General features: G+C 39.0%; 1 protein-coding gene across 1 annotated transcript in view; it reads left to right on the top strand.

The window, feature by feature from the left end:
- LOC104164769 (catenin delta-2-like) overlaps positions 1-10,055 on the top strand; it is a gene marked incomplete at both ends in the record, with an annotated part of 77,105 nt that overhangs the window by 40,373 nt on the left and 26,677 nt on the right. The window contains one exon of the mRNA XM_009704212.1: positions 8,006-8,216. Within this exon, the coding sequence (XP_009702514.1) occupies positions 8,006-8,216 (211 nt within the window). The remainder of the gene's footprint in view (positions 1-8,005; positions 8,217-10,055) is intronic.

Here is a 10,055-nt window from a genome sequence, read left to right as displayed (position 1 = left end):
AAGAGGGTGGTGGTGGGGGTGGGGGCGGGGTGGGGGGGGGGGGGGGGGCGAGTCATGGGCATGCAGGGGTGTAACAAAACCAAGATCTAGCTGAGCATCAGACTGAAGGTGTTTAAGCCAATATGAGGAGAAAGTGGAAAAGCTTGGCAGACAAGGCAGATGCAGAGATATACGCTTAAGTATCAGATATACAAGAGATGGCGAAGCAACATGAAAGCTTGGCAGTTAAGACCCAAAGGGCTGAAGGCAGTTCAGCTCAAGGAAGAGAAAACATCAGTCATGTAATAGAGGGGAGAGGGGGCAGCCCTGAGAAGGTGAGCTGAAAGCAAGAAAAATGATCAGCCAGAGGGAGGCAGGAAATACATAAAATGGAAAAGTTACATTCTGAAAGCAGAGAAGCTGAAGAAAGAAGGTGACTGGGTTAAAATGCTGCTACAGGAAAGAAAATCTATGAAGGATCATGGATCTGAGAAAGCAATTTGCTGAAAAGCAGTGATTGCATTGCACCCAGTTATGATTTCCCATGGCATGCTCAGAGTGAAAATACCAAAATGCCTCTCTTTTGTCTTTGTCCAGTGCTGCCAGCTTCTATACAATACTACTTTTCCATCCCTGTTATGGCTGTGCCCTTTGTCATTCCTAGTTCTCCTCATGCCATAACTTTCTGTTGCAAAATACAGAACCAGCATCTTTAATCTTTTTAAAAAGATAAAAGCTTCTTTATTGGTTACCCTTTTAGACATTTGATTCTTTGACAGGCAAATCTCAATTGACATTGCCAATACAGATACTGGTGGTTCACATACTTTCATCACTTTATGAAAGTTTGAGGGTTTCTTCCCTGAAACTGTAGAAGATGACTATTCCTGCTCCCTGTAGGGCTTTATATGCTACGCTACCCATTGCTGAATTTATTCTTCATAAAAAAGACTTTAAAAAAAGAAAACCAGTGAATGGCACATCACATACAATGCATCAGGGAAGATACTGTTCCTCTTTGTCGTAGTCTATACTGAATACCAATCTCATATCTTGAAATCTTGCTGCCTGTTATCAGAGGTGGTGGAAAAGTGAAGTGTGTATCATTTTTCTGAGGGGAAGAGGGAATCTGAGACCTCCACCTGATCTTTTGTTCTGTCTCAGCAGCCATAAGCAAAGTGCACCTGGGTGCTTGGGGACACAGGAGGGCATGTGTGAGTAACGGTTTTTATTCTTTCTGTCTTCTGCAAAAATAATTTATCTCCACAGACTCTTAAAATGTAAGTTCAAATAAACCTGCAAGGAGGTGAAAACTGGCATTGTTCTCTAGCTCAAAGCACCTTATCCCAACTTAATTGGCAGGCCAGGCTTAATGTGAAGCAGCTAAAGCAGTGGCTTCAGCCCATGAGTTTTGAGGTGCTTACTCAAACCAGTCTAAGTTAACTCATCGCTCATTCCCTTACAAGTGATTAAGCTGAGATATTTTTTTTGATAGGGATAATTGAAGTACTATAGTCAATTAACATGTAGTAAAATGTCTTCATATGCATTTACTCTGAAGTGCCAGAGATTACAAACATTTGTGCACGTCCTTAACATAAGAAGTAAAAGGACTTGGGTACCTAAAAAACATTTCTGGCCAAACATTGGGAATGAGGTTCAGGTGGCTAAAGATAAGTGTTAAACATTAAAGAACATAGAGTATCCTACCTTGTCTCCATCTACTTTTCCAGAAGTCTGTGTATCTTCTGTAGGTCTACTGGCTTTGTGCAGGTATCCAAGGGAATTTGAAACTGTGTTAGCCCGCTACGTTTGGAGACGTGAATTGTCCCCTACATGCCTAAAAATGGTTTTATCTTTCCTTTTACACCTAAATTCCAAACTGATCCAAAATCTTCTGTTCCCTGACACTTGCTAGAAGTGGTGGGGCCCATGCTTTTGGGGAACATGCTTTTCAGTCCTAGTCCTCAGGTTTTTTTCCACTTCCCTCTTCCAATACTACTTCACGCACAGTGGTCTTAGGAACAAGGAATTGATCTGTTGTGATGAGCAACATCACAGACAATTAGCTAGGACTGGTCAGGTCATGAGGGTTTGAGAGTAGCCACTGCCTTTGAGTTTCATAATTCTGCTCTGACAACAGGTTAAGTTGTGGCAAACCCGAAGTCACCAAACAAAGGGAAGAGCTGCTGTATACAAACTGTTGTGACTTACAGTTCCTTCACATGCAGTGTACACTGCAGTCAGCAATGCTAGAGACTATGTATTATGGAGCAGGGTGGATAGCAATGTCACTGGCTCAATGGTTGTGGTGGTAAGCCTGTCTGGAGGCAGTCGTGTCATTCAGTGCTGAGCGAAAGGGCATTAAACTGTGTGGCTAATGACCCTTATTTCAGTTTGTGCTGCTCTGTTTTCCCAAGTAGGGGTTGTCCTTTATAAACCAACATTGCCATGTCAGGTAGATTATTTCTTGTTCTTGACCCACCTACACCTTTCCTGGTGCTCCTCAAATCCTGAGGAGTAATCATCGACTCACAGAGTCAAGTGTCTCTCAACCTCAGTACTGCAGCCTTTCTTGCTTTGAAAAATAGAACTTTGTCTCCTTGCATCTGCTGCCTTTGCCGCGGCGTAACAGCTCTGGCATGACCCTGCTTCATTTTCTGGGGTTTGCTTCCTCCCCTGTCCCACCAAAAACTACACGAGTTTGGCTCTTAAGACCCAGTCTGACAGCATTTCTTACCTCTTAGCCTCTTTTGCCTTTAAAATTTGGCATTGAATTCAGTTGAATGCACTGGCTCGTGATCAAAATTTGTTCCATCCGAATTAAGTAGACAGTTTTGGCGCATTTATTAAGTAATGATTGAAAGTAATAGTGGAAGCTCTCCCAGTAATACTCTTTCCATAAAGACTGTGAAATACTGAAGTTGAATGGTATTAAAAACACAAGGATGATAAAAATGCACAAAAACATGTATGTCTGGAAATTTAAGTGGAGCGCATGTGTTAGAATGAAGTGAACAAAATTCACATATACTGTGACATACAGACACCAGTAGTTCTGGAATGGGATATCTATAGCATTACAACAAAATACGGTGGCATTTCTCTATTTTTATATTATCTAGCTACGTGATGTGAATTAATGGGTATCTCTGAGGGGGGGGGGGGGGGTCGGAAATAGTGACGTATTACCTTTATTAAAGCAAGCTCTACCTCTAGGTCAGAGTTCTTAGTTCAAATTAATACCTGTTTGAGGTTTCTTGTGTTTTCAGTAGGTTAATTTTCCTAGTCTTGTTCTCTCAAACTAGGAGCCATGTCACAGCTATTTAATAAATATGCCAATGTGTCAAAGTCATTTTTCAGAGAGGAGTCAAAATGGAAATTAAGTCAGTGGGGTTACCTCAGCAGTGAATTTGTCTCAAGGCAATAGTAGGGAAATATTTCCAGAAGTGGACCCTTACCTGCAATGATTTTGGTCCTGTTAAATCTGCTAGAAGAATAGTTTGCTCTACTGTTTTGCTCAGAAGGCAGAATCTTTCTTAGGACAACTATCATTTTGATCCTATGAAGGAAAAAGTTTCCTGAATTAAGTAATGGAGGCATGTAGTAAGGTACTAATGAAACTTTATCATGCAAAGGAAAAGATGTTAAGTCTGCATTGTTGTAATGTTGACTAAGCAAACCTTATCATCTTACAGTCAAAGACTTAGTGTATGGTAATAGACAAATCATGCTGTCAGTATAAAAGTGATGGAAGTCTTATCTTACAAAAATAACTTTTAAATGTATAGTGTCAGAAAAATACTGTCCCAAACACCTACAAGACAGTCCCTTTCCTGTGATGCTGTCCCCAAAGTATGGCTCTATAATGTATGTCTTCCTTCCTTTATGAGTGAAATTGAACAAACAAATAGAATTTCTTTTTTTCTTGTCAAGCTAGTGGTTATGTTTAATCATATTATGTAAATCCTCTTTAAAAGCATCGAATCAGTTTTCGGTCTTATATTGTGTAATGTTACTCAAATTTAAAAAATCAATTTATTTGTAGATCAAAGCAATTTTGCATGAACCCTAATGAAAGTTAACAATGTGATTTATTTTTAATGTCATTCTCACACACATCTTCCTCTCTTCCCAGAACCCTCATCAGTTCTCAGTTCTTCAGCTCAGGGAGGCTTCTTGAGCTGCCAGTTGAATTCCCCAGCCTTTCTACTATTGGTACTAGATGAAACTTTGCTGACATTACAAGACTACTTTCCATTACACATTTCAGTCTGCTTTCAGAAGAGGTTCTTAACATCAAAAAAAAATTCTAAATGCAAACCCTCTACAGATTGTAGCATACAGTAATGCAAAAGTCAAGGATTGCATGTGTTCTCAGCTGCGTTGGACTGATGTAGCAGTAGCTGTGCTTTCATTGGCATTATTCGACATTTACACCGCTCTAAACTAGAGCAGGGTTTCTTCTATAGCTAATGCTAGAAAAGATGACTATTCTTTCCTTCATGTCTATTCTAAAGCAGCATGAGATAAGAGAAGTTAACTGATAACTGATTTTTTTTCTGTGAATGTAGTACAGTAATTTATTTACTAACTGTATGTATAGTTTTTAGAAAACATATTTAGAATGCAAGCAAGTTACTGTGGAATGTTTTCTGCAGTATGAAGAGCAATCCTTAACTTTTAATTTTCATGACTTAACTCTATATAAAAGCAAATTTACAGTTTTTTCAATGTAAGTTCATATGTTTTGAATTAAATTAAATTAATGACATTTTTTATGGCTAAGGCAGGGGTTTTTCTCATGGCAAATATATTTTCAAATAGCTAACAAAATGTGTTAACAGTTACACTCGCTAATAGATTTGAAGACCATGTAAACAGTGGCTTAGATCAACTCCATAGCCCAGCCACTCCCCTCTTTTTCCAGAAGAGGTGAACCTGGTGAACCTCCAGGAGGACAGCCGGAGCCATGGTGCCTGTCTGTGCGGTCAGCTGCTTGACCTGCCTAGGTGGGCGGCTTTGCTGGAGGTGGCGGCTCTGGCCTTCGCTGCACCTGGGGGACCAGGCAGGGAGGAGCAAGGCTGTCATCCCCACAGGCAGCACCTGGCAGGATGAGGGGCCTGGCATTGTCATTACAGGTTCTGACAGGGGGGTCTCCCCGTCAGCCACAGCTGCAAGACACTAACTAGATTTTAGGTCTACAAAATGTCCACTGTGAGGCTTCTGGCACTTTCTATCCAAAGGCTAAATTTGATGGGGAAAAAAAACCAAACAAAACAAAACACTCAGAATATATTTTAGCGTAAATACGCAACTGATTAAGAATTGAATAGTATTATTGAGCTGGAATTACTACAGCTGCTCAGAATAAGGTCCCACTGTTACATATTATCTATAAAACGCCAGGTTTACTGTTTTGAAGTATCTAATATTGATTTGATCTTCTCATGCCTAACTTACGGGTGTGCACAGCAGAAATGTTAGAACTGTTGAACATTAACATGTCCAGAATTCTTGTACTGTGGTTGATAGTGTTTATTTAGTTTTCCTACTGAGCTTTTCCTGATAGCTCCAAAGCCTTTATTTATTGTAAGAGGCATCTTGTGTGTCTAGACGTGTACTGGTATGAACATTATTGCTTGGAATACTAGGCCAGTTCCAGGAAAGAAATCTGCTTGGGGCAGCCATCCAGATTTCCTTATACCCAATGCTAAGGGACACAGTCTTGGCTGCTCATGGAATGATCACTGTCATCTGGTTCCACCGGAGGACTGAGATGGTGAGACACTCCTTTGCACTTTAAGTGCGATACGAAAGGAAAAAGGAACATTGTTCTGTTCTGGATGTGTGTACAGAGTAAAGCAGAAAGTCTCACTGATCTGATTTATCTACTTGTATTTACCCTTGACCAGTGACAGACGTTGCATTAGAAGAGTAAAAGCTACAGCAAATTGTGGTTTATTTTATTTTTTTGATACACAAGCTTAATTTGCTGTATGCTGCAGACTGAAGTAATCTTTGTAAGTGATAAGCAACTATTAATGTGTTCATGTTACATAGAACAAACAGGTGCAGATGTAAATAGCATTTCAGGCTGTTTTTGAACAGTGTTTCATATATGTGTAGGGGAAAAAAAGATTTTCAGTTTGCTCAAACCATTTCTGAAAGAGAGTGGTATTAATGTCTGTACTAGATCTGATATTAATAATACTGCTGAAAAGCTAATAATGTAAATGACCAATTAAATCTTAAGTGCAAAGAAATAAAAAAGTTTGAGGATGAGATTTGTACTTGTATTGCAACACACTGGTAAGATTCAAATCCTACTGCACACTTTTTGTTGGTAGTGTTACGCTTTTTATAATCAGGAATGTTTTTACGTGATACAGATTGAGAAGTTTCTAATACATCACATTATGACAAAATCTATTTGATAACCTTTAAGTTTAACATTTCAGTATAGAGATTTTAGTTTTTATCTGCATTATGAATATTCTGTTCCAAATGACTGACTGTATTTCTACCACAGCAGGCAAAACCGTGAGAAATGAAAATAGTTTAACATCTGATAGTTTAAAAATGTGATTTTCCTCTTACCTCTGCTTTCAAATATGGACACACACAACTGAATTTATGAATTCAGAAATAAGATTTTTTATAAGTACTCATAGATACTAATTGATCAGAACTTTTTTAAGTCATCAAAAAAATCTGATTAAATTATCATATTATATAATCAAAACTGATTATTTCATTCATAAAATGTGATGTAGATTAGATTACTAATTACATTTCTTTTTCCCAATTTTCCTGTCCTTTTCATCCTGCATGATACACTCATGGTGATTGCTGTATGCAAATTCCTAGCACAGCTGCAGTGAAGGTGATTCAGAGTTGTTTCACTGACCTCAGCAACAACTTCATCAAGCCCTCACCCTCTCTGATCTTGTCTTCATCGCATTGAAGGACTGAGCAGCCGTTTTACCATAATAGTGACCCTCTAGAATGGTGTGAAGCTTCTCATATATCTGTGCTGGTGCTAATCCTGCCCTACATTTATATATATTTACATTTACATTTATACTATATATATCTCTATATACTCAGAAGCTGCACTTAATGTTATTTTCACAAGCACTACATGACTTGCAGGCACAATTTTGCAAAAAAGCCTTTGTTCATTTAAATGTGAAAAAAATTATAATAATCATAGAATCGTTTAGGTTGGAAAAGACCTTTAGGATCATCTGGTCAAGTCCAACTGTAATCAACAGAATTTCTTTTTCATATCTTCAGTTCAATGTGACCATTGTAAAAATTCATTGCACCTTTATTTTTAGGAGATTTTAAGTTCTGGAGGTTAGTGTTACATAAAGTAACTCCTTACTAAAGATCAGACAGGAATAGATGTCGGAAGGGCTCTCTTTCTGGTTAGTACCATGCATACAACTAAGGATGTGTGGAAAAGATGGTGTCCTCTCTGAGTAATAAAGTCTAAGAAAAACTAATAAACCCAGTTAAATCACTGCATGTAGTACAGAATTAATCTTGTACAGTGAAACTGGTCCTTCAGAGAAGATTTTTTCACAACTAAGAACATCATTGGCTTTGCATTCCCTGTAGTGTTTTTAACAACTGATGCATGTTTTATTTATAGTAACAAGTTATAAGTTGCGTGGTGGGAGACGAGGACTTACAAGTTCTGTAAGTTGTGGTATTCAGGTTATCTTTATACATATATTTGGCCTTTACTATCATCATTTCATTCTCCTAAGGGCATGATGTAGCCATATCCAAAGTCTACAACTGATTTAGTATGGAAATATTAACAGAGTCCCTAATGTGTGAAATGCTTGAACATGCAATCATATAAATGTGGCTTGCCCCAAAAGAGTATCAGTCACCGATTACATGCAATGATGCAAATGGTGCTAATAGTCTTGCGTGTTTTCCCTGTACTTCTTCTCCGTCACCCTTTATTGCTGTATCTTCTGAATTCTCCCTTCGTTTTCTTTCAACAAAGGCAAGTATGCCATGAGGGATCTGGTCCACCGACTGCCAGGCGCTAACAACAGCATCAGCTCAGCAAGCAAGGCCATGTCTGATGACACCGTTACTGCCATTTGCTGCACTCTGCATGAAGTCATCACTAAAAACATGGAGAATGCCAAGGCCTTACGAGACGCAGGCGGCATTGAGAAACTGGTTGGCATATCTAAGAGTAAAGGAGACAAGTATGTTTTGCAAATCACCTTGCACTTTTTTAACATCTCCAGTAGTTATTACTAGTCCTGAATGTGTTTGCCTCTTCTGTGCAATCGTGAGTTGAATTCTTTAGTTTCATCAGAAATCATGTGCCCAGTGTGAAAGGTGGAAAGAAACAGACAATACCAATAGCAAAAGTCTCTGCTGTGGTTTATTTTTGACGTACCCTCAGCAGTGCATGGAGTGCCCTGCATGTACAGTTTAAGGAAGAGTAATTATCTGCAGTAACCGCTACCTCCAAGCAATTCCAGAAGATCCTGATAAACATTAGGGACCATAGCTGTTGGATTGCACCCTGCAGAAGGGGTAACATGCAGGTGGAGGGATCCTGTGAAAGGAAGGGACCTCACTGCAGTTCTGTTACTGCTCCTCTTACTCTGGGAGTGAAGAACATAAAGTCACTGTCCCTCTTCACAGCACACTTTTCCCTGCCACCAGCTTGCTGGTAAGGTGGGGCATAGTAGAAAAATGGATCCATGGATTTTCTAACACCTTGCTTCTGAGAGAGCAATAGGATACCTGCAGGCTACTTTGTGAGGCACCAAAACATGCAAAAGTCTTACACAGGACTGTGACATTTTCAGAGCAGCTGTGGTTTCATCTTGTCTGTTTTCCTGTGTATGCACTCTTCATGAAGAGTTCAGTCTTTATCCTTCTTTTACCTGAAACAGATAGCCTGGTTCTCATATTTGTCAACCTGCAGAAGTGTAGTGCAATGGGACTACGGCAGTTTGAAAACAAAAAGCCTTCACTGTAGTGTACAAAACCCATCAGTCCACCTATTCAAAGCTGTCATCACACAGCCTACCGCAGTATCAGAGCTCTAAAAGAGCCCCACAAAGCCAGGGCACAACCTGAAGGAAAGATTTATGCACGTTATATTTGGTATGAGAACTTATGCTCGCCTATGTGATCGGAGCATTGCTAATACAATTTAATCACATTTCTTTTCCTCTATTGTCACCCTTTCTTTTCATACCAAATTCATTATCGAAACATTCTCACGTTCTAATTATAATGGGTAAAAAGTAGTAGAGTAACAAAGTATATGATTCCAGTTGTGGGAGCTCCCCATGCTCTGCCAATTTATTTACATTTGCATTTTTATTATTATTAAATCTATTTCAAATTTTGATTTATATTTTCTAGATCAAATGTACTGATATTGCAAGCAGGTTCATATCCATCTCTCTTAAGTTGAATGTGTCTTTCCTCAGAATAATGCATTTGTCTACCTGTTCATTATATGGTGAGATTATTAATACCTGTTGAATCTGGAATTTTCAAAATGTCATGGGCAGTTTTAGGAGGATCCAAGGGTATAATTCGCTGTCTAAGTATCCCTCATAACTGTGAAAGACATATCTATGTTGAACAAAAGTATTTAGCCCAGGTAGTGTTGAGTAATTTGAAAATGCCCTCCCAAATCATGGTATGCATCCCTCCTCTCAAGTACTTTGAGTTGCAGTCCTGTGTTATTACTGTTACAGGTTCCACAGTTCTAGAACAAGAAAACCTGTCAACTCACAGTGCTACAAATGCCTATCTTAAGTGAAAGTTCCATTTTTCAGCTCTCAGAAATGTTAGCGTTGTGCACTATTGCTTTGGTTTGGTTTCTTATAAGTAATCCGTTGTTTAAAAATCAGAATTGCTGGTTGTTGGACTGATAGGAAGTTCTGGAAAGCTCACTTTAATACAGTAAAACACTTCAGTATGAATTTATCTTGTCCAGTATGAAGTGTCTGCAAGTGCAGGATACTAGCCTGGCCATGCATCCTGGCCCCACCAGCCTTTGGAACATGCCCAGG

Source organism: Cariama cristata, unplaced genomic scaffold, assembly GCF_000690535.1.
Source record: "Cariama cristata isolate BGI_N322 unplaced genomic scaffold, ASM69053v1 scaffold2027, whole genome shotgun sequence".
NCBI classification, from domain to species: Eukaryota; Metazoa; Chordata; class Aves; order Cariamiformes; family Cariamidae; genus Cariama; species Cariama cristata.
Note: the sequence above shows the minus strand (reverse complement) of the source record. Positions and strands in the feature narration are given on the sequence as shown.